The sequence below is a fragment of the Drosophila hydei genome, unplaced genomic scaffold, assembly GCF_003285905.1.
Source record: "Drosophila hydei strain 15085-1641.00,03,60 unplaced genomic scaffold, DhydRS2 tig00000060-arrow-pilon, whole genome shotgun sequence".
Classification (NCBI taxonomy): Eukaryota; Metazoa; Arthropoda; class Insecta; order Diptera; family Drosophilidae; genus Drosophila; species Drosophila hydei.
The window spans coordinates 10515051-10541695 of record NW_022045656.1 but is presented as its reverse complement, the minus strand read 5'-3'; the positions used below and the strand labels follow the sequence as shown (position 1 = coordinate 10541695).

The following is a 26645-nucleotide window of genomic DNA, read 5'->3' as shown; positions in this document are numbered from 1 at the left end:
ACGACAACGATTGCGTCTTTTGCATTTGGCTGGGCGGCAACAGCCGCCCAGACTCGAATTACAAATTCAGCACAATGTCCCTTTGTCATTTATGCATTCGCTGTATAAATTAGGCACAATGAATTTCAGCGGTTGTGGCTCTCTGCTCTTACGAGTTGTGGACTCTTAATAAGCGTCACTTTTTTTGCTTTTCTAATTTTTCAGGTGGCAGCGGCAGCGGCGGCGGCGGTGGTGGAGGCGGCGGCGGCGGTGGCGCTGGCGGCGGTGGCAGCTCCTCGGATATATCCAAGGATCACTGCAATAAGACTGTGGACATTTTCGAGGATATCAGCTCGCCGGAGGTCAGCAATCAGAATCTGGGACGTCCGCTCACCTGCTGGTATCGCTTTCGTACGCTGAAAGGTGCGCCACGTGACTTCGTGCTACGTCTGCGCTTTAAGAAGTTCAAAGTGGGGCAACTGCTCAATGCCACCCACTGCGACGGCGGCTTCTTGCAGGTGAGTTAGCCCCACAGCTGGCACAGCTGATTTACAGGGTGCGTAGGGGCCAAGGCAATCAAATCTAATTTATAACTTTGTCGCTCGCCTAAATGATGACACATGTATCCCACGTAACTCCTACATACGGCCAGCGGTTGACAGCTTTATGTGAAGCTCAACTGAGTTGCAATCCAATTGGCGCTGCCAATTTATGTGTGTGTGTGGGTGAGTGGGTGTGGCGCCTGGCTGTCCCTTGCTTATCATTTGATTTGACTCCATATGACACTGTTGTCCTCGCTGTCCTTGCAGATTGTTGATGGCAACGCCAAGACGGACGTATCCAATCGCCGCGAGCCGGGCATGTTCTGCGGCGAAGCCGAACAGCCGCAGACCTTCATCAGCGAGACGAGCTATGTGAAGGTGCTCTTCCACACGGACAACTTCACGGATCAGGTAAGCCAAGCTGCCATTGACAACTACCTGGCTAATGGGAATTGACTTGTTAGCTGAAGAGATGCGTGTAGAAAGGCAGAAGGAGCTTTAGGGCAGACTCTTCCGATATATATATAAATATATCCCCTATTCCATCACTTATATAATCAACCAAGCATAAACATCATAAACATTTCAACTTATGCACTTCCGTGTGCACTCCTTCAGACACCTCTTCTAACCAACTCCGGAGACTTCCAATTACGGTAAAAAATAAGTCTCATCTCTGTTGTCTAGCGTCTTCAAGTTGCAGACGCCAAACGCACTTACACTAATAAACCAAAGTTGCATGTTCCATTCACCCGGCCTGCACATGTCACATGTGTCACGTAGCCGTTTCCTTCATGTCCTTACGCCGTGTCCTTACAGCCGTTCCACTTTCTGCTCCTAAATATAAATTTATATTATATATAAAAAAAGATATATATATATATATATATATATATATATATATATATATATATATATATGTGTGTATGTATCTTTATATTTATCACATAATTTAAAGAAAATATTACAACGCCTTTAAAGCAAAGTGTGTCGTAATGGGGCATAACCAGCTGGTAGATACCCTGCATCATGCAAAACTGCTATAGCAGCATATAGCCTGCTAGATATAAGAGAGTTCTAAAATGATATACTTGCAGATATGCTGTATCATGTAAGTGTAAGCGGGCATGGTAGGCTAGCAGATACCCTGTGCCTCATAAAGAAAGCCTTATTTGAAGTGAAAGCGTTTTCTTATTGGACTAGAAACTAGCATCTTATTAAAAATGCCAGACTAGAAGATACCCTCTACCATGTAAGCATACTTCTACTGATAATGCCACACTAGAAGATACCTTTTATCATGTAAGAATGAGAATGCCTTGCGACCACATACTATGTACCTAATATGTACCTACTATGTACCTAAGGGCGAGTATTGAGCGCAATATCTTAATATAAGTTATATAACTTATGTAGCTGTATAGCTGTGAGCTTATGAGTATATATTGTATATAGATTTATATACATAAACATATGCATATATACATATGTATGAGGCTATGTATTGAAATATTTAAATACAATAGAAATTCACTCTTATATATAAGTATGTATCGGGTATTTGCCAGTCAGTCAGATCCTTGTTACAGAGGCAGTTTCACCTAGAAGCAAAGGAGAAAAATGTCTTCATTTATAGACCCTAAGACTAGCTTCTCAATTCGGCTACAACTTCTAATTGAGCTGTTAACGAGCATTAGGCAGTCGCTTCTACCCGACCCTCATGTATCTATATTCCATTTTTTTTTGTCATTTACGTACATTTATTTTTTATCTGTCTCTGTTTTTGTTTGTTTGCTTTGGCTGTGACCCGTGTTGCTCTATCTGCTTGGCTGCATCTATGCAACTCACTTTCGCACTTAGCTTTTTACATACATATGTATATCGCCAGCATACATAAATATATATATATATATATATATATATATATATATATATATATATATATATATATATATATATATATATATATATATATATATATAAGTATATTCGTATACATATTTTTGCATGCATTATTCAGTAGAACGTCTATGGAAGCTGTGAACGTGGGCGTTCCCAGCTCTCCTGACTGTCGTCTGGCTGCCTGCTGCTGCCTCCCTCTGGCCGTTGCGGCAGCTCTCTTTGGCCTGGCCTGGCCTGACTGGCGACTCGTTATATATGGCAAATGCTGTTCACAACTTGAATTCTATTTAGCTGCATGACTGTTGCTGTTGCTGTTGCCCACTGGATGCCCTTTAACAATGTGTGAATGGGTTATTTTGTTAAGGTTAAAGCTGTGAGTGACCAAATTAAATTTATATATATTCATGATCAATATCAGTATAAAGTTTTGGAACTGTCGATCCATACACTTGTCCCTGTGCCTCTTCAACTTCTCATATAGGCATATTCTCTCAATCAGATACTTCTATAGCACGTGCAAATCAAGTTTGCTTCACCAAACATCGATAACTTCCATATGCATGCAATCGATAACAACTTTAGCCTAGTTATTTGAGCTTATCTTTATAAAACTTGAAGATATTTCATACATAGAATGTTTTTATCGCAGCTCAAAAATTGTTCAAATGTTGGAAAGCCTTTTTCGAATCGATATAAATCGATCTAAAGTTTAGGCTAATTTGAGCATATGTTGCTTGTGCTTGAATCAACTATATATATAGATTCTCCAAGAAATAACTACTTAACTCAACTTTTAATTATTCCCAAAAAATTATTGAAAATTTTAGCTGTCGCCTTTGACGTAATATAGAGTAGCTGCCAGTCGGTTATACTTATTTTTTATGTGAATTTGTTGTTGTTGCTTGTCGCGCTCTTTCACAGATTTTTGTTTGTCAGTTTCGCTGTTTGTTTCATGTTTCATGCGGTATTTGCATTTACAAAAAATTAGAGATACGATCATTATGACATATAAAGAATTTACAAATTTAATAAAAATATTATTTTATGTTTCATTTAAGATAAAGCAGAGAAACTGTGAAATTCTTTTTTGATGATTGTGAAAATTTTGTTACTTTTTGCATAATTGAAATCAAGAAAAGATTGCAAAGTTGTGAAATCATATTCCTTATGATAAATATACTGTATATATATGTCAGTTTTATAGTGTTATAGTATATATAATACAGGTATTTCCATGGCTATATAATATAGTTATTTCCGCTAAAATCCTTCGCGAAAGTCGAAGATGTCGAGCAAATGTTGTTGCAGCATCGTTCTCTCTTTTTTCATGTTTGCTTCATGGATTAACTTCATGCTGCATTTTATCAGATGTAAGCAGCAGCAGCACAAACACACCTACACAACCCAAGAGAGAGAGGGAGAGAGAAAAGCTAATGCCATGAACGAGTAGCTCATGCAGCAGATAGACGCTCAGCCAGCCGAGCTGCTGTTGCTGCTGCTGCTTCTGCTGCTGCTGCTTCTGCTGCTGCTGCTGTCCTCCAGAGTGTCTTATGCACACCTTAATGGAGTCATAAATATTTATGAAAACTCGCTACGCGCTCTGCCTGAAGTTGGCTGCTTGGCAGACAGTTGAGAGCGCAGCTTCCTCCGGCCGGAGCTGGCGGAGTTTCTGCTTTGTTTTTGCCACGCAGATTTCAGCGCAACTTTTTCTGCTCATCGTCTTTACAATTTTTTGCCACTTATTTTGCGCGAATGCTCTGGAGGATGCTCGGGCGGGGGCGCGCCAGTCCGGGTATCATTCTATATAATAAATAAAAATAATAGAGCCGCGCTGGCATGTAATAATATTGCCACGTACACAATTTAATGAGCAGACAGCGACGCCGGCAGCCGGCAGCAGCCGTGGCAGTGGCAGCAGTGCCAGCAGTGGCAGCAATGGATGCACTTTGCTCGAACGAAAACAATTTCGCATTAACATAAATTCATGGCAAATAAATCAAAAATAATTTTCACAAATTGCGACATTCGTGACAGCAAAAAACAAAACCCAAAACGAAAACGAAATCCGACTGATTTTTAATTTATTCGCTCACGAAATTTTGCCAGGATATTAAAAGAAGAGCTGGCCAATCGGGCATGGAGGGGGCAGGAGGTCGCAGCCATGGCGATAATGCCAGCTACGCTACATTGCATCCGCATCAGCACTGACATCAGCATCAGCATCATCAGCAGCAGCAGCAACGTCAGGCTGCGTTCAAAAATATTCAATGCATTTAAAGTCGCATAATGCGGCAAATATGAGGCTGAGGGCATGAGGCATGAGGCATGACCGTAGCACGTGGCCTCGTCTAGGCTGCCAGCTCTGTCCGTCCTGTCTGTCCGGCCTGTCAGTCTGTCAGCCTGTCTGCCCGTCTGCCAGACTGCTTGTACGCCATTGTTCAGATCGTTAAGTGGCGCTAACGTCATTGACGCCGGTAACGCATTTAATATTGACATGTGCATTACGCATACGCCTGGTGTGCAGAACCCCCTAGAAAATCAGTCTGGCCATGACTAGTGGGCACAGCATTCAGGCAGGATTTCAGTGTGCATCAGACACACGTCATCTACATAGAATGTTTGACTATCTATGCAATTATTTATGCTAATAATACTTTTTGTATTTAATAATTCAATTTGGATACAGCCAAAAATTAAAGCTGGAACTTGGATAAAGCAGAATGGATAGTGGATCGTAGATAGTTGATAATGGATAGTGGATAGTGGGTAATGGATATTGGATAGTAGATAAAAGATAGTTGATAATGGGCAGTGGATATTGGATAATGGATAATGTATAGTGGATAAAGGATAGCTGATAATTGATAGTGGATGTTGGATAATAGATATTATATAATGGATAATGAATAATGAATAATGAATAATATATTACGGATAATGGATAATTGATAATGGATGATAGTCGATGTTGGATAATGGATAATATATAATGCATAATGAATAATAAATAATGGAAAATGGATAGTGGATAATGGATAATATATAACGGATAATAGATAATTGATAATGGATAATGGATAATGGATAATGGATAATGGATAATGGATAATGGATAATGGATAATGGATAATGGATAATGGATAATGGATAATGGATAATGGATAATGGATAATGGATAATGGATAATGGATAATGGATAATGGATAGTATATAATAGATAATAGATAATAGATAACAGATAATGGATGATGGATGCGGATAGTATATAAAAATAGTGGGTAATCGAGAATGAATAAATCAAAATCATGCATCATACACTCCATCCTAGCTATACCTGCACAACGATCTCTCCTCTTTAACAAATAAGCTTTAAAAAAGGCTTCAAAAACTCTTGTTCATTCTTCAGTTCCATTGAAATTTAAGTAGAGTACGCTGCATTTGTGCCAGAAATCTCCTTTTGGCTGCCATTTCCCACTGGGTCGGCGGCACAACAGCGAGTGGAACTGCAACTGCAACTGCGTCAGTGCAGCAGGTCATTAGCGCTGATGAGGTGCACGACTAAACGAGGCTTCTAGAACGGCGACTGAGCTGAGCCCAGTTTCCCTAACAACAGTTCAAAGTGCTCGCATTTGGCCAAACAACGTTGAACAAACGGTGGAAACGCCTTCATGTCTGCGTGTCACCTGGCCGGACAATCAGCAGTGGCTGTAGACTGGGGTTAGATTGGCCAGGTGGCGTAGGTGGGACAGAAATCGACGAAAATTCATCAGTAAGAACCGTGGCCCCTAATGGCACGCAGCTTAGCAGCTTGACTGGGGCAACAGTGCGTATACGTGATTTGCGTAGCCAGAGCGAAAGACAACAGCGCGCTAACAATACATGAATTTCAACTCACTCTTTCCTTCTCTCTCTCTCTATTTGCAGACCTACTTCACATTCGATTCACGCGCTGAACAACAAACCGAAGTCTATTTACGCTATGGCCAACATCCGGAATTATATCCAAATCGTCGCGGCGAAGTGGTGCAAGGGTACGTATACGTAACGAGAAGGGACAAGGAGACAGACAGAGTGGACTGCCCGCTGTGCTGCGAGCTTATCGATAATGTTTAGCGCCTTTGTGCCATTTTTATGTGCCAGCCGAGCCAGCCGGGGGCGTGGCTGACAACTGACAGTTACTACTTTGTAGCCAGCGATGCGTTAATTTAATTTTATTATGTTGCACGCAACTTGAGTGGTTTTTGAGGGGCAGGCCCAGCCAACAACGGGTCGCCCACGAACGAAGACGCTGGCAATTCTCTGGAACTGGCCGAACATTCCATAATCATATGCGAACAACGAGCGGGGCCAGTGGGCGGAGCTGGCAATGCTGTAACAGAAGGTCGCATAAAATTGAATTACAATTTGCCAGCCAGGCGGAGCGTGAGTGCGGCATGCGGCATGCGGCAAGCGGCACTGCGGCAACATAAAGTCGCGCAAAATGTTCAGAAAGAGACACAATCGTGGGGGCCCAGCAAGAATACAAAGAAAAAGACGAGCATTTAGTTATCCCCAAAAAAGTTTGCAGACATTAAATTTCATTTGATTTGCCCGCTGCTCAACTTGTGCTGCTTCTTCTTGCGTTCGCTCTAACTTTTATCTTAATAAAATAAGTTGCAAGTTTCAAGCATTACTTCTGGATTTCTAATGGCCTGTTTTCACACCCTGCTCTTGTTTGCCATGTGATAAAGTCGAGAAAGAGACGAAATTTTTCAAATTAATGAAATGAAGTCAAGAATTTGACACGCTTGACTTTAAGTAGAGTCCAACTAACCCTTGCCCACTTGAGTACAGACAGAAATCAGAGCCAGAATCAGAATCAGTCAGTCACGCTTTAAGGTCGCTCTCCATGGGCTGTCTGCAGTCATAAGATTTTTGCAATTGCCAAGGCAATGACAGAGCAGAAACCGAGCGCCCACATGGCCAATATGATTTTTATGCTAATTTGGGGTCACGCACATTGACAGCGACACTGAAACCAGCCCGAACCAATACGAAACCACAAAACAAGTGTGAATGCATCAACTGAATAGGCACGACTAGAAAATACCCTGTATTTGAAGAGGCACTAAAGCTACTGGCTCTTAGGCTAACATAGCTTTGGCTGTACTGCCTGATATATCGTATATCATATATTGTATATTGTATATTGTATATTGTATATTGTATATTGTATATTGTATATTGTATATTGTATATTGTATATTGTATATTGTATATTGTATATTGTATATTGTATATTGTATATTGTATATTGTATATTGTATATTGTATATTGTATATCGTATATCGTATATCGTATATCGTATATCGTATATCGTATATCGTATATTGTATATCGTATATCGTATATCGTATATCGTATATCGTGTATCGTATATCGTATATCGTATATCGTATATCGTATATCGTATTTCGTATTTCGTATACAACATATCGTATTTCGTTTATTGTATATCGCTTACTATGTATCGTATAACATATATTGTCAGTCGTATATACTCCATCTCCAATCATTTCGAATACAGGGTATTGATATTCAACGGAAGTCAGCAGCAAACCCAAATGAAAGGCAAATTTCCAAGTAAAAGAGCAAAAAAAATCGAAATTTAGAGTGCAAATAAAATGGTAAATGGTAATCATATTTATGCAGCCCCGCCACATCCTGGCAACCCTGGCGCTTTGTTTGGCTTGAACAAATTGAAAATTATACGCACGGAGCTCTCCTTCCACTCTAACAGTTGTTCTTGTTCTTGTAATTCGCCAACAACAACAGCAACAAGACTTTTACAAGGCTTGTGTCCCCGGCAAAAGCTCAAGAATTTCCAAATCACTGAGCACAATTTTCTGCCTTTGTTGTTTCAATGCTCGCTGGGCTAGCCGACAGGCAATTCCAGCGATTAATTTGTTGGATTTGTGCCCAGGAGAGAAGAGCTGACGCGAAATTTGAGACTTTCGACCCGAAACTGGAGACATTTGTGGAGACACAAGAGAACAACTTCCCCAATCTATCGAAACTAATTGAATTTAATTACGATTCTCCATTCACAGTTCGTACTGCGAGCGCGAGTATCGCGATTGCCGCTTGCAGACCTGCTACGTCCAGTCGCCCGCTTATCCCGGACTCTATCCGCGAGCCCTCAACTGCCGTTACAAATTACACACGCGACAGCCGTACATCAAATTATATCTGCAGAACGAACAGTTCGCGGTCGATGGCCAGAGGTAAGTGCAGCATCTGAGGTATGCCACAGACAGACAGAGTGAGAGAGAGAGAGAGAGAGAGCGCAAATCAAACCAACCACCCACCTATGTATGTGTGTCAGCGTGTATGTGTGTGTATGTGCTATCTGCAATATATGCAAATGCAAATTGCCGAAAGAAATTAGCGCCAAGTTAACACCCTGTAATTTGTCATTTTGGCACAGACGACGTCGACTGCAATTCCAAATTTTAAAACATTTTTCTTTTAATGCTCGTTCGATGAACTGCTGAAGAGTATATTGGTTTTGAAACTTGAAATTTTATATTTATATATAAAATATATATTTTTTATTTATATGTATATTTTATATGTATATTTATATGGGTGATTCTTCTTGATTGATAAGCTCTGAATATATTTGGTAAGCGCCCGCTAGAACCAAGATATATGCCAGATATACCATATTTTTTGTCATTATTTTTAATGTTAGAGATATATAAACTATGTCAACCAGTTGATGGAGTCAAGCTAAGTCTATTATCTTAGCTAACTTAACCAAGCTTAGCAGTTGAACTGCTGTTGAGCTGCCTTAAAGACCGAGCTCTATCAGCTGCCTTAGAAAAAATTTGTTTGATAAACTTGGCTAAGCTGAAGCATGAGCGTGCATTAGGCAGTTGCTTGGGCTCGTTCGTTCTCACTCCTTTTCTTCCTGCCATTGGCTAGCAGTCAACATTACGTGTATTCCGCTTTGTTATGCTTGTTGTTGCTGTTGTTGTTGTAATGCATTTGGCATGCTGACAATGACAATTTGACAGAGCGCTCTGCAAAAATTGGCACCAATTTCGTGGAAAACGCTGGCGACATGTCACAGACCCGAATTCCCCAATCCTAGATCCATAGCCATTTGTACCTTCCGCCTGCCGCCTGCCGCCGACTTCGTCTGTCTGCATTCAAATTGGCTAAAGGATTACACTTTGAGTGATTTTTTGGGATTCGTTGCGCAGCTTAAAACAGCCATTTGACGATTTTCTATTATCGATGCGAAAGCAACGACATCGTTACCTTCGCTGCACGAAATGAAATGTGAAAGGAGTCAACATGCTTCAACTATATGCAGCATGATCTATGCTAACAGTAAAGCTAATGCAGTTCAGCTTTCTCTCTAACTGCTGCTTTGTCTTTAAGCTTTGTCAATCAACTTTTTTTTTGTTTCATTCTTCTTCTTTTTAAGCTAGCAGAAATGGGAGTTATTCCAAAAGTTGCTTCAATTTGTGGCATAAAAAACTTTTCACTTTTAACGAGCTGCTTTACGATCAACAAAATTTTAAATTATTAAATGTTAAAGCTTAAGTGAAAGAAGAAAATTGTGTAAATGAAAACGCGTTAAATAAATAATAAATAAATAAATAAAACTCGATAAATGCTAAAGCTCTTCATGTAGGCTAAGAAAGCATTGAAATTGATGTTAGTTCATGGCATCAATAGCTACTGAAGCTGATTAACTTGGCTTATGTATATTTTTACCTAGTTTTTGTTGTTTATTGGCAGCCAATTTATTTAATTTATTTAACTTGCAACTTGTGGCTGCTTCGTTTACGATATCAGCAAAATAAATAGCAATTTAAGATTTCTCTTATAATTCCAACACATTGAAAAGCCTTAACTTTGAGCATAGTAGACTACAAGATTTGTTAGCTTTTGTTTTATAAATCTTTACTACTATTATTATTCTATTACTATACTATTATTCTTACTATTATTGAACAATATTTAGCTGTATCTTTTCGTATTTTGATACCCTTAAGCCATTAAAGATGCGAAATCATTTGTAAATTATTTTCTAATTTGCTGTTGCTGCTGCAGCAACTTTAATTAGACTTGTTAGACTAGGCTTTAAGCCAAGGTGAGTTATATCAAGTTTCATTTCAATATTGGTTAGTGTCATGGACGTGTTCGCTTGAGTCTTTTGCCTCTTCTTCTGTGACAAAGTTAGGCTGGCAGTACAGTGTCTATTGATATGTTGCCAATTAACTAATAACTGATTCCTGGCATATTAAATTTTGGCTAATATATGTATACTTCTATAGCACATGTTTACTTCCCATAATAAGTATACTTTCTCTTATTTTATCATTATGTTTCTTCCTTTATATTACACATCTACAATCAATTCTTGATATGTATATGTTTTGCTGCTTTGTTTCATCTTTTCTCTGCCAATTTTTCCGCTTCGGGCTTCACTTAGGTGTCACTAGTCATAAAAGTTTGGGGCGTCTCGTGGGCAGCTCAAGTGACGCCTGCAGCACTTAAGCCGCGTCATTATATCAACTGCGCTGTCTACTTATTCCGGCCAAGCCTAAGCGAATTAGCAACTGTGCGAATTTTGAAGCCCCCCGAGGTATATGCCAGGGAATAATTATTCATTTATGCAGTTGAACAGGTTCTTAGAAGCGAGCTCAGCATTTTAAACAGTGATTTGCAGGGAAAGTGCCCAATAGGCTTATGGATTGATGGAGGTATTTCAGCTGCTGCTTGTAGAGTCACTTAGAGTGGCAATGCTGCAGCTAATGAAGGTTTTTTATGGAGCAAGTTAAGAAAGGCTTGAGATCTGAATGTGACTTTGATGTGGGTAAAATTTAGAGAAAGAAGAAGAATGTTATTATTATTTAGCTTTATTTAAAGGCAGTTTATCTGAGAGATAAATTGTTTAGAGTATAGTATATAGAATGGACTCTGTGGAATGACAGCATCTAGTGAAAATTTGGAAAACTTAAATTATAATGATTCAATAGATAACAGTTCAGGCTATACTTTTGCTCAAGTTTTTGATGCGAATAACTCTATTACGAGTAGTTTCTTGTTAGGCACTGTGATGACTGTTTGAAAAGGTTTCATCTGGCAGCCCTTTACAAATAATGTACTCTATACTTTACTCATTGCAAGTTCACTTTTGAATAAATGCTTAAACGAAGCAGTTTGCTTCTTCCTTGCTTATGCCCAGCATTCAAAGCACTTCCAAAATTACCAAAGAGCTGTCCTAAAACTGTTCTACCTTTCTTCTTCTAAGTGCCAACCATGATACATGTATCTTTGGTAGCTAAAACTTGATGTTACAGCAGCTCAAACATGACCGAAAGGAAACATCTTTGTTCCACTTTATGTTTGTTTCTTTAACAATCTATAAAATTTCAATATAAGAAATTATAGTTGAATTTCTCTTCTCTCTGTAATAGTTCCACGAATTTGAAGTCACCTCATATATTGCTTGGTAAAAGTGTCTCCAAAAATTCATGGAATTTCCCTAAATTTCTAACCAAGTTGACCTTAGTTTCTTTGCAGCTTTAAGTATGCCTTGGAACTGGGGCTGGGAATCGTCTGGGAATATTAGCAACTCAGTGGGGACACATGCAAAATGCCAGCTGTGCTTTGGGGCTTAAATCAGAACTTAAATATTTGATGTGGCCAAAACCCTTCAGCCCTTCAGTCCTTCCACCCTTCAGCCTTTCACCCTTCAGCCCTTCAGCTTACCTGGCAGGCAGCAGAATACATTTTCCATTCGCCTTTCACAAATGCTGAGGCCAATCATTAAACATCGCCTGCTATTTGTGCGTTATCATTGGGCTGCGCAGTTTACGATATGCGAACGGCTTTAGAGAGCCGCCAGGGCACTTTGCAAATGGCCAGCAGAAGTATCTGTAGAAGTGAGTTAAAGCTGTTACGAGTGCAAATGCCAGCAGAGTCAGCATATTTGGGAGTGGCGCCTCGGCTGGCAGGAGTCGCACGTGCAGCTCAGTCGCCGCCCAGCTCAAATTAGATAAGCAGCATTCAATTTATTTTTATAGATTCAATTTGAATATTTACCTTTTGAGCGACTGTAAAGTCCTGCCAGACCCTGAGTGGCATGTCAAAGGAGGCAAGTTGAAGGCGAGTTCGCAGCTCAGCGCCTGCAACTGTCAGTTCGGCGGGGGTCCTGCCCTGTCGGCACTAGTTGGAAATCCGCTTTAAGTGCGTATTAATTTGCAAGTCTAAGTTGCGCCCCAGCCAAAGCAGAGGGCGGACGGGCGTTTGGGCGGGCCAAAAAGGATTAGTCAAACAAAAACGAGCTAATCGCTGGCTCTGCTTCGCCAGCATCGACCTAATCGAAAGGGGTCTCAATGCTGAAATTCCATTAATGCTGTTCAGCCTGGCTCTGTTTGCATTGGGTCGCAAACTAAACGCTGCGTGTATTAATTTAAGCTTACAAAATAGTCTGCTGACTGAGCTAAGTTTCAAATGCCCCGACTGCGACACAAAACACTGTTTTGGACAGAGCTTAAGTTGGGATAAGAGAGATGAGAATGTTGCTGAAGTCTTGTCACATATCAAGCCACACAGCTCGTCGTCTTAGCCATGAATTTAACTACCTTGTGTCATTTGCCACGCCTCCTTACACCTTCGTAAAATCAATATACTCTCCATACGCATTTTTCATGCTCATCTGTTTTATGCAAACTTTGCTAAGGCTTAGTCGTATTACTGTTTGCTAAGCTAAATTTGGTTGGCCACAGGCTAGTGCCCTGCCATAAGTTCAGTCAAATATTGTTGTATAGCTGCAAAATAATGCCACTTGCTTAATTATGTGTTCTGGGGCGATGCTGTTTACAAACAATCAGCGTAATCCATCTAAGCCATTACACAAAGCTCCATCAAATCCAGTTCATAAAACACTCAAAGTTCCACACACGATAAGCAGGTTCAATAGCATTGACCTGACCACACACACTTACGCACATATGTGTGTGTGTGTAAGTATGTGGTTATGCCAAGTCAGCGCTGGGGCAACTTTTGCCTTGGCTCCTTTATAAATCAGTTGAGTTTATTTCGATGCCGAGGCTCGTTTGGCTGCCGGAGTTTTCCAAAACAATTTTTCTAATTTCTGCGTTGCAAACATCGAAAACATTTTGCCAACGTAGCAGTTTCTCCACAAAAGCCCAACACACACACACACACACGGCAAACTTTTAGTAAACTTTCTTCTTTTTTCGGGGCGAAATAAATGCAAAAGTCATCGAGAAAAAAAGTTTTTTAATATGCCGAAATTATTAGCAGTCAGTTATTTTTGATATGTCTGTTGGCCAGAAAGTTTCGCCCAGTCTCGGGCCAAAAGAGAATATATATATAATCAAGTTTTTGCCCTACGCATTTATTATCAATAAGTTAGATTAGGTTTGCCAGGCACAGCGCAAAGCGGCAAAGGCGCAACTTTGCTGACAAAGTGATTAAATTGAGTGAAACGAGAAACAAAACTCTGTGCGGCTGGCTAATAGATGCGGCGCTAGATAGATCCGAAACTTTTTTAACTTCTTCAAAGTTTACGGGCGACAGTCAAAGGCTCAATAAAATGTCAATTAAATTGGCATTTTTGTTGCACTTTCAAATCAGACGACACGGCACGGCGAGGCACGGCACGGCATGACGACGGCTGCCAATCGTCGGCCCGCATTTGATTAAAGGCCAGTACGTAATTGCCAAAGTTAGCTTTCAATTAGAAAGTTCACAAAAACACACACAGAGAGTGGGTGGGAGCCAGGTGAAAGGCATTTCGTTTGCCTTTTGAATCGGCATGAAATTCTCCACCTTCTGGCAAATTGTATTGCTAACAAATGGCTGGCAAAAGAGCATCCGGGTTTCAGACCTCATCAATGGCCAAACCTGGGCGAATCGCTACACAAAGGTCACTTTGTCTAGGCCAAGCTCGCTGGCAAGTCACAAGGAAAAAAACTGAAAGGCAAACAGAAAGCAGCGCGCGCCCTAACTTAAAGTTGGAAAATGCTTTAAAAACCGACGATTGGAAATTTTCTATGTGAATGTTGGAGTCAGAGGCGTAGCCAAGGGGAGTTCAAGTGAAGCATGCGCTAGCTGAAAAGAGCTTCAATATGGATGGATATCTATATAAGAGTTTATAGAAATTTATCTGAAATTATAAAGTGAATTTAGTATCTTAAAGAAGCCTTGAATTGGATCACCTTCCCTGCAGCTTGCAGCGCTTTTAGCCATTTTCCTTTTACTACACTCTGAATCCAATTAAAATGGATTTTCAGCTCATAATGGATATGTGCTTAGGTACGTAAAAGGCAGCTGTAGGCGTGGCTGACTACGTAACGTAAAGTTGTGCTGGATCAAGGCGCAGAGTTGCATTGTTCTAGCCAAAACCGTTTAGCACTATCTCAGGTTGTCTCAGCTGCAGCATCTACTAAAGCGTAAAGGCCTTCAGCTATACGATATCTCGTCTATTGTATGTATTAATAATATATGATTATATTACGTGATTAAATATATTTTTCATGCTGTTAATTTTAACAGAAAATTAATATTTTAGTCTTTAAGCTTAAATAGAAATCAATAAGTAAGTGATAGAGCTTAATAAGCTTGAATTTTTTTAAAGTGTAAATTTTACTATTTACTATCGCTTTTACGATATAAAAGAGAGTATATAGAATGGAGTGTATGCTATATAACAACATAAAAAATATATATTATATAATAAATATAATCAGCAGTATTGACCAACCTGGCCAACTCTGTTTGTTCTTCTATAAGTCTGCATGAATCACAGCCTTACTCAAGCGACAACAGCTAAAGACTTCAAAATTGAGTAAAGTAAAGCAGCAGAAGAACTCAGACAAGGTATTTCTTAGTCAGGCAGTTCCACTTAAATGAGCATTTGCAATTTTTGCTTAAAAACTAATTTTCATTCTACGTACGCAATCGAGGCCTTTTGATGAAATGAGGCGAATGTGGTTTGAATGCGTTGTTTGAGTGACAATTTGTGCCTTGGATGTGCTGAATTCAATAATTGTCCTTTGCAGATGCGAGAACGTGATGACCTGCCCTATAAGGCCGATTGGCTCTGGCAACGAGCATTGTCCCTACGATTGGCTGGCCGTTTATGATGGACGCGATGAGCACTCGCCGCTGATAGGCAAATTCTGCGGCCTGGGCAAGTTTCCATTCAGCATTATTGGTAAGTACAATGGCAATATCCAGAGGCCATTTTCCAATCGGCCATTCCCCACCGCAGGCACCTCTCAGTACATGTACGTGGAGTTTGTTACATCGCCGGCGGGTCCGCTGCTCAATACGGGCTTTCATTTCAATGTTGGCAATTGGCCAGGGCATGTGGAGACCGCCGGCATCAAGCACGGCGTCTGCGACTGGCTGCTCAGCTCCGATTCGCTGAAGGACAGCAGCGCCAGCGAGGGCATCTTCCTCAGCATCGCTCACTGGTACCCACCCAACACCTCCTGCAGCTATCACATCAAAGGACATCCCGGCGAAATCGTGCGACTCTATTTCCCCAGGTGAGCATTATACGAACAGATTCTTATTCTCAGCTCTTCAATAAAGTATTGCTAGGCGAACTATGAGTGGGTTTAAAATAGATATAGATGGGGTTAATACAGCTGCAGCTTTTTGTCTAACAACTCTATAGCGCTGCCAGAAGATATATATAAATATTCATATTATATATTCTGATTCGGATAGACTCGTGTGAGTATTTTCAGTCAGCTGTTGGCTTGGACATGCTCTCAGCCATCTGTCAGCCACTCCGGTCATAGCTAGATTCCTGTGTACCAAACGACTTCAGTGCATCTTCAAGTTGCATTGCTTTAATTAATTAATTAATTAAAGTAAATTAGAAAAAATATCTGGTTTATGCTTGAGTTATATATAAAGAGTATACGCTTGGGCTGACATATTTTGACATATTCAGGATTTAATTTTCCGAGTCTCTAGAAATATTTGCTGAAATTAAAGACATGTCAGTAGTCAGCAAAGACATGGCAGTATAAGACTATTCATTGTGAATAAAAAATCAAATTAAATCAGAGATCTCTTCCATTCAGCTCATAGTTCTTCTGCTCTAACTCAAATTTTGCTATAAAATATATATGATATATGATATATGATATATGATATATGATATATGATATATGATATATGATATATGATATATGATATATGATATATGATATATGATATATGATATATGATATATGATATATGATATATGATATATGATATATGATATATGATATATGATATATGATATATGATATATGATATGTGATATATGATATATGATATATGATATATGATATATGATATATGATATATGATATATGATATATGATATATGATATATGATATATGATATATGATATATGATATATGATATATGATATATGATATATGATATATGATATATGATATATGATATATGATATATGATATATGATATATGATATATGATATATGATATATGATATATGATATATGATAGGTGTATCAGATAGGTGTATCCCCATTATGGATGTGCCTATCTAAAGCAGTTTAATATTCAGATTGAGCACATTAAAGGAGCTGCAGAAAGGAAAAGTCTGCTTCTTGGTTACAAAATCTTCTTCTGCTCTGTAATCAACAAAAGTATATAATAAAGACTATTGAGTGATTATATTAAATGTATATATATAAAATTATTCATTTATATTTTATAAGTCTGCAAAGTTCTTCACAGACTGAAGCACAACTATATCCAAGTTTCCATTTTTAGCACAAAGCATTTCAATTACTGCTCTCTTATCCATTTAGTCTTACAAACTGAGACGTATTCTTATAATTTATCCAAGATTCGTCTACACATTTAAGATCAGCAGCTTAACTGCTGCCAAGCCTTAGAGCCTCGCCAAGTATTTCACAAATTTTCTAAAATTGCATAGAGAAATTCATATTCATATTGAAGTTGTGCCTTGGAGTCGTATCAATTTCGCCTGCGCTTGTTGTTTAGCTCGCAATGTGTGAGCCGACAAAAGTTCAGTTTATTGCAAATACCCCAAGCCAAGGAAGGGGCATTGTCCGAGCGGCTTCCATTCAGAAATCCAACGTCCTCGTCGACATTTCACTTAAAGTGCAAAGTTTTGTGGCTTTGTGGGCGTATGACAGTGGCTCTCGAGGGCGTGGCAATTGGGTGGCAGGCGGGCGGCAGGGGTGCTGCACGCTCCACTCTCCACTCTCCACTTCATGCTTCTATGCTGTAAGCGTATTTTAATGAAATTTGCCGCAAAGATTTATGTGACATTTTAATTTAACGTGTCGAGTTGAAGTTGTTCCATATATATATATATATATATATATATATATATATATGTATTTTTTTTACTTTGTGTTACGCCCAGACCCGCATACTTTCTTTATCCCTTCGTCGACGGCGTCGTCGGGCCGTTGTTTGTGTCTGAATCCATACTCTGAACTTTTGTGCAAGTGTCGCATTGGTCCGTGCATTTTGAGTTTGCATTCATCTGCGTCTGCCTTGCCTCGGCGTTGCCCTGGCTCTGGTCCTGGCCATTTCGGGCTAGGGAAATATTTTATTGTGCTGCGGTTTTGCGGGCTTCTTTTCGACTGGGTTGGCTTGGCTTGGCCTGGACTGAAGTGGAGTGGAGTGCAGCGGGTGGCAGTCACCAAGACGATGGCAAAGTTTTGTAACTCTGACATTTTGAGGACACTGATGGTTCGTGCGGGTTTCCTGCAAATTGAATGCCATAGAAGGGCGGAGCTGAGAAGTAAACAAGGTTTCTCGATTGGCGCAGGCCATATGCATTTCTGTTTCCAGTTATTTTTAAGTAATTAAAAGTTATCATTTCACTAAGCTTTGATATTTTTAAGTATTTTTGCACAACTTGCTGAAGCACAGATTTTTCTAATTATAAATTTAAGTTGAACGAGATTTTGTTGAAACTCTGCCACATCTAGACGAAATCATGTCAATTGAAGAAGGATTTGAGCAGATTAGTGCAGTTATATGCATAAATAATATATAACTTATGACTCAAACTGTCATCGTCTTTTAAATCTCTTACAAATCTTTTTTTATTCTGCCTGACAACTGTAAAAATAAAATAATATAAGAATATTACTTTAGATAACTATTCTACATTATCTTTACACAGTTCTGTATCCTATATATTTGCCATGCTTCCATCCCGAGCTTAGCCTTGCCTTGAACTAGATGCTCCGAACTTCTCTACGTGGCAGCTACTCTCAGACTGACTCTGGTCAGGGCATAGGCATCTAGTATTGTACCTACACTCACTATGGCATGAGTCTTCCAGGTATTACACTCTTAGGAAGTATTCTCTCTCTCTCTCTCTCTCTCTGTCTCAATTCAATTCATTCCCAATCCAAGGCGAGTCTAGCATGCTGCAATACAAGCAAGTTTCAGTGTCTCTTACCCTCTCACTCACAATTTCCAGTAACTCAATACCTTCAATACACATGCATATATGTTAGAGTTTCTTATAGTATAATATTCTATATATACATCCTACAATATACTCGAAATCGAGCAACTTCTGGCATATTCATGTAGCAAGTACCTTGCAAAGACAACTTAATATTTTCCAATTATCTCTGGTATTAACGACTTCGTGCGCTGTAAGTCTGTTCGCTATGATCTGCTGTGGCATAATATATTGCCGCAAACATCGCCTTCAAAGTTGTCAGAGCAACTGCAACGATTTCTGTGCATTTGACCATGTTGCGAGCTTCTAATTTATGCACAGAATGTTGCAAAACATTGCCAAGTTTTGGCTGAAAAACTGCAAAGAAAACTGTGTGCATGGCCAACATCAGACCCAGAAACACAAACACAAACACAGACTGAGGCACACACACACTCAAACACTCAGACACACGGGGCACACACGCATGCACTTGCTCGCCCGTGGCAGGGGGCGAAGCGAAGTAAAATATCAAACAAGTTTTTGCCAAAAGATAAATATTTATGTCCACCTACAAAACGAGCAAAACTAAACCCGGAAAACTTGTGCGCACGTTTACACCGATTGCCATTAAGAGTTCAGAAGTGGGCAACATGATTTCGTGATTACAGAGCACAAGACGCAATACGGGCAACTGCAGCGGACTGCAAAGCGGAAGGAAGAGGGGGGAGAGAGAGAGAGAGGTGAGCAGCTCTGTCTGTGTGTGTGTGGGAGGTTTGCTCTATTATTGAGTACACTTATCGGGTTCATATTGGTACATGTGGGATCAATTGGGTGCACCTTTGGGTACATTTGAATATTTAGGGGGATGTGCATATTTGGGTACATTTTAGACCCTTTAGGTACATTTGAGTACATATGAAAAAATTAGAATATATTTAGGTACACTTTTATGGAGCAATTGGGATACATTTAATGACTTTTTAAACGATTTTGGCATCTTTTTGGGTACATTTGACTTTACGTGAGACTAATTATGGGGTTCATTTTGGTACATGTGGGATCAATTGGGTGCACCTTTGGGTACATTTGAATATTTAGGGGGATGTGCATATATGGGTACATTTGAGACACTTTAGGTACATTTGAGTACATATGAAACAAATAGAATATATTTAGGTACATCTTTATGGAGCAATTGGGATACATTTAATGACTTTTAAAACGATTTTGGCATCTTTTTGGGTACATTTGACCTTACGTGAGACTAATTATGGGGTTCATTTTGGTATATGTGGGATCAATTGGGTGCACCTTTGGGTACATTTGAATATTTAGGGGGATGTGCATATTTGGGTACATTTTAGACCCTTTAGGTACATTTGAGTACATATGAAACAATTAGAATATATTTAGGTACAATTTTATGGAGCAATTGGGATGCATTTAATGACTTTTAAAATGATTTGGCATCTTTTTGGGTACATTTAACTTTACGTGAGACTATTTATGTAGACTTATGTACTTTTGAGACCCGTTAGAAACATTTAAAGTCATATGCAACAATTAGAATACATGTTGGTATATATGAAATATATATATTTGGGAATATGTTTGGGTACATGTAAATACGGTTGGGCCTATTGGATCATTCAGGTACATTTCATTACGTATGGAAAAAGTAAATTTAAATCCAGTTGAGAAAATTTTAAATTAATATGGAACTCTTTATGTACACTTAGGTACATTTGGAACAATTCGACCGTTTAGGTACATTTGGTTGTGTATGGAAAAGTACATTTAAAAGTAGTTGGGTATATTTTTTAATTAATATGGAATTCTCGATGTACATTTGAGTACATATGAGTACATTTCGACCATTTAGGTACATTTGGTTGCGTATGGAAAAGTAAATTTAAAAGCAGTTGAGCTTTTTTTTTTGAATTAAAATGCGACTATTTTTGTACAGTTGGTGACATATGGGTACACTGAGATCATTAAGGTACAGTTGAATTCGTATGGAACAGTTCGTATACATTTCGGTACATTTTAAACCAGTTAGGCATATATTTAGATAGATTTGAGTTAATTCCTGTATATGTAGGTACATTTGACTTTATATGGAACTATTTGGAATTACAAAAGAGAAAAGATTCTAAAGCTGTAAAAAACCAAGAATTTTCTTTTTTTCTATTCCATTAAAGTTTGGTACATTTTAATTGAAATTGGTACATTTTCTGCTCGCCTAAGTGCCACACATATGCATATATACACATATACATTTTTTCCCCCAAATGGCAACTGTAATGTACCGTTAGTCGATAGCTAGCGCTGCACTTGCAGCAGCAAAAGTTCAAAGCAGACAAAATGACATAGAAAAAGAAAATTGCGTGCGCCCTGCACAAATTTTCGTACTTTAACGATAAGTTTTTGTCTTTTGTTGTTGTTGTTGTTGCTTTTATACTGCTCGTTGCCAACTTCACTCAAGTTGTTGCCACGCCCATGACAACAATTGCACGCCCACACAGCCCTCTGCCGCAGTCTTTGTTGTTCCCAATCCTTGAGAGCTTCACTTACATGAGAAAGATTCAACTTGGCTGCTTTAACTGTTGCTGCTGGTGCTGCTGCTGGTGCTGCCTGATGTCTAGACACTGTCGACATTGTTTCCAACAAACTTGCTCATTTAAGTAACATGTCATTTCTGCACCTTTTTCCTGCTCTACCCCAAGTATCTGCTGCTTTTTCTGCTGCCTTCGTGAATCCTTTTTATAGTGCGCTTTTCGTTGGCCAACAGCGCCGTTAATTCCTTAAAGCATACTCAGCTGTAGCTATCATGTACCTATTCTGTACATGCTATATATACTATATATAGTTCGGCATTATGCTTTAATTAATTGGCTCTATATAGAGAGTTTCCATTATAAGAAAATTGGGTTTTCCACTTTCCACAATTGATTATTTTGAAGAATTTACTCACTCATCCTCCATCTCTCTCTGCCTTGATTTTGAATAAACAAAATATGTAAACTAAAATCAGCTCAAAAAAGTCAAGAAAAAACACAACAGGAGGCAGGTCATAAAAAAGGAGCCGCCTACGCCTTAAGCAGGACTCGACACGCGACAGGACACGACACCAATTGACTGCCATATGCACATAACTAAGCAGTTGCTCCCCAAACAGTTGACAACGGCAACGCGGCAGGCAGTTGGGCGGCGACCCGATCGTCCGACTGCTGTCGCATTGCATATTTTATGGGGGCGTGGCAGGTCTTTTTTGCAGCGCTGCTGAATAAACTCCCAACTGAGTCAGCATAACTAGAACTAGGCTGCTAACGGATTATGAGGACATGCCGCAGGACGTCAGGCTTAGTTTTCGAAGTCGCGTACGTGAATAACGGCATGGGCACGTACAGCGAGGCGTGAGGGGGGGCTGGCTAGGGGGAAAAATAGTAACTTGCCTCTATTATGAATAGAAGTAACAGAGCAGCGCAGAGCAGCGCAGCGCAGAGTTGAGCTGCGGACGAATAAAAAGTCGTAATGTGGCAAATAAAAAACGTTGCGAAACGAAAATGAAATTGTGGCATGCCCGCTGCTCCTGATGATGGTGATTTGTTCTGCTTTCATTTTGCTTCTTTTTTTTTGTTGCTTTCTCGTTTGCTTTTGACATTTGCCAACTTTGTGTGGGTTAATAAAATGTTGTATTATGTCATATATTTTTTTTTGTTTTTTTGTTTTTGGTTCTCTTTATTTATTTGGGTACAGCGCAAATGTAATTGTGGAAAATCTGCTTAGCAGCACTGGACGGCGCTGGTTACGTAAACTATTTTTGGTTCAGCTGCGGTGTGGTTTTTAGGTAGATTGGCTCACTGCCAAGAGATAATTGGAAAAGTTTTGCGCTTGAGCTTTAAATATATACTCCGGAGTGGACACAAAGAGGATCGAAAGGATGATTTGAATGAAATGCGACATCTGAAATAAGTTCATTTAAACCAATTTGTGATGACTGAGACGCACACTGAGTGACACACTGAGTGATGATCAGCGTAGCCTAAAATCTGAACAGTTGCTTAAGGCAACTATGAAAATTGTCTAATGTTTGTCTGGTATTTCTAAGCTGCTAAGCTCTTTTCAACTTTGTGCTTATGCAACTTAGCATAACTTCAATTGCAAGCTCTTGGCAAAAAAACAAACAATTTGAAGTTTAAGTTGTTCTACAAGTTACACTGGCCTACAAAAAGAATTAACCAAACAGCACCTTATAATTTTTGTGGCACTAAAACTAAATTGGAAATATTTTTTTTTTAATTGCTGTTTTTATTTGCAATTTGTCTTATACTAGACAATAAACAAATTTGTTAACAATAATATTACGTAACAAAATTGAAAATATGATTAGTAAATCTGTAAGTCTGTAAGTCTGTAATCTGTAAATCTATTGTAGTCTGCTTAGTTTCATGAACAACTGTCTTCATGCCTCTCACTCTTGGCTTGGCCTCTCTCGCTCTGTAAGTCTCTCTTAACAGCCGATAGCTCGTAGACAAAAAAAGATATTTCTAAAATTTTAAAGGAGACTTTTGAAGTGTGAAGTGATAGTTTAAGAAATACTAAAGGTGTATTTTTTAAAAATACTTGTGCATATGCTAAATGACCTCAAATATACGAGACTGCAGATTTTTAACCACGAAGGCAGATTATCCCAACTAAACATATTTGAGAGAAGATTTCAGCACAGCAAAAGATGCAAAAGACTTAAGTTAATGTCATCAGCCATCACACTTGACAGATCACTTGAAATATTCCCTTACCTTAGCTTAAAGAATAGACTCTACGAAAAATGTAGTCTAGTCAAAGTTCTACTTGTTATCATTCAATATAAAATCATTTCAAATTATAAATAATGCTTAATTTTATATAAATATAAATATTATTTTATAAAAGAATAAAAACAATCTAAGTTCAATTTCAGCAAAGAAAAACTCTAGAAAAAGCATAATGTGAAACTTAGTTCCTAAATTCTTAAGCAATTTTGTTGACCAGTGTAGACAAGGCTTTGCATACCATAGAGAAAGATACACAAAGATTTCATATGTTACTTTCTTGCCAGGGCAAATCATTTTATAGGCATCCATAGAGAGCATCTATACATCAATCTATACATCAATCTAGCCATAAATACATCTATATAGACATCAGATATGAATGCCATTTAAGAGTCATCAAATATAAACAACTTGCAGCTGCTCTCCTTGCATGCAATTCAAATCACATAGCTCAACTGGCTCAGGTCAATTTGCCAACTTAATTATAGTATTGAAAACGCATTGAAGTCGACTTTAAAGGCAGCTTAAATTCAGATTTTATTCACTCACTCAGCTTGAGCTGCTGGCCAATGATATTTGATTAGTTTAACCTGAGTTAGTTGGGCCCATCAAACACTTGAATGTCATAAGTCGATTTATTGTGCTCGAGGAATATTTTACAAATTCCTCAATAATTTGTTAGCTTCAACGTGCCGAAAATACTTTGGCCAAGCAATTTGCATTCATATTCTGCTGCTTCTGCCTCGTGCTTTATTTGTGCAACGGCAATGGCAACAGAAACTGCGAATGCAGCTCACATCTAGCAAGGCTACGTGTTTGAGCCAGGAAAAAGTGAGATTTTACCTGTTACCAGTTGGAATTTATATTAAATTGTAGCAGGAGCCGGGGCGCCAGCAGGGGGTGCCAGCAGGGGGCGCCAGCAGGGGGCGCTGCATGTCGAAATTGTTGTTTTTTTTCACTGGGGTTTGGGAGCTGGCAAAGTGCCAGCCAGCCCGCTGCAGCGGGTCGGTTCGGGCCTGGTTTATGATGCGGCTGGCTGATATTATATTTGTCGTTCCGTTTTCATTGCAGTTTTCGCATCAATCGCATCGAGTCGCCCATACTGAAGTACGAGGGGGACTGCGGCGAGTCGCTGACCATCTACGACTCGGATCATGCGGATCCGGCGCGCATCATCAAGACCTTCTGCGACACCTTCTCGCGGCCCATGGAGAAGGTGGACTTCGTGAGCACCAGCCCCTCGCTGTACGTGCAGTTCGAGTCGAAGACGGGCAGCTATAGCGGCAGCTCACTGTACTACTGGGCGCACTATGATTTCTTCAACAATACGCGCTTCGGCGACCCCGTGCCCAATACGCTCTGCGACGAGGTGATGTACGCCTGGAAGCATCCGGGCGGACGGCTCCGCTCGCCGCTCAACTCGCTCATCTTCAAGCGAACCGGCGGCAGCGACGTGCGCTGCCAGTACAAATTCGTGACGGATCGTCGGCTCTATGCGCGCGCCATAATCGAGGTGAACTCGGTGTCGTTCAAGGAGCTGCCCTACAATAGCAACGCCTGCACACGCTGCCACGAGGAGCGCGTGGACAAGCTGGTCATCTGGGAGGAGCGCGACAAGTTCCAGAACAACTTGGCCTGCTTCTGCGACAATATACCGCGGGCAGTGCGCGTCATCTCGTCGGCGGATCAGATGAATCTAGAGATGATAGTGCAGGGTCAGCATGCGATCACCTCGTACTTCAAGAATCCGAATCCGCTGTTCGAGGCGACCTATGAGTTCGCCCATGGCCCGCTCTGTGGCCCCATCACGCTGGGACCGTCGCCCGATGGCGAGCTCGTCTTCCCCTACAAAAAGGCACTGGCCATGGTGGCGGGGCCGATGGCGCCGCCGGAGCACCATTATCGCCGGGAGAAGTGCATCTGGGAGCTGAAGGTGGCCGCCCAAAGGGATCTCTGGCTAAATTTGGAGAAGGCGCGCTTCGCCGAGCGCAGCTGCGAGAGCGCAAAGATTGAGGTCTATCTGGCTGGGCGCTTGGAGCCGCGATTTGTGGTTTGTCCCGAGAACATTTCGCTGGCCAGAGACCTGCCCATACTGAGCACAGCCGAGCTGGGGGCCACGGGCGCCGATCAGGAGCCGCTGCCGGTGCTCATACAATACACGGGCGATGGCCAGCCGGGCAAGAACATATTTCGACTGGTCTGGACCGAGCTGTTCCACTTGCCCCGCAATCCCGACGGTAGTCTGGCCGCGTCCCTGCTGCAGGATGGCGACTGTGACTTCCGCTGTCCCGGCGACACGCAGGTCTGCATACCGCGCCACCTGCTCTGCAATGGCATCGCCAACTGTCCCAATGTGACGCACACCTCGACGCTGGCCCAACTAACGCGGCACATTGAGTGGAATCTGGAACAGCTCGGCCTGCTGCATCATGCCGCCGAGTATCGCCAGCTCGTGCTGCACGATGAGTCCCCAGAGATTTGTCTGCGACGCGATCTCAGCCAGCTGCCCTACGGCAAACTCTCGCTGCTGGCACTCGGTCTCTGTGCGATATTTGCTCTGCTCGTTGCCATACTGCGACGCATGTGCCGAGGGGCGCCGAAGCAGCCAGGCTTGCAGCAACTGCAGGAGGATTACTAAAGCTCTACTAAGGCTCCTCCACTCTCTCTCTTCTATTACTTAATTTGCTCTCAAAGATTCAATGCAAAGTCTCTTGGAAATAGAGTTTATCCAACCGAAAATGTTTTCCTTTCCAATTGATTTTCCTTTTCTTTTTTAATATTTATTCAAAATTTCGTTCCACTGCCAATTGCCGTCAGTATTTCACTCCTCCCTCTCTGCATACAAGATAAAAATAAATAAGTAAAAAATGCTAATAGCAAGCACTTATATGTAAGTAGTTTT

At 40.3% G+C, this 26645-nt stretch overlaps 1 protein-coding gene across 1 annotated transcript; it reads left to right on the top strand.

The window, feature by feature from the left end:
* Positions 1-212: 212 nt before the first annotated feature.
* Positions 213-26645, top strand: LOC111597042 (the record flags this gene model as incomplete). The annotated part of the gene is made up of 7 exons (XM_023311556.2): positions 213-497; positions 789-932; positions 6348-6454; positions 8514-8687; positions 15516-15670; positions 15728-16007; positions 24815-26645. Coding segments are annotated over 7 exons (2712 nt in total), but the record flags the coding sequence as incomplete, so codon positions are not given.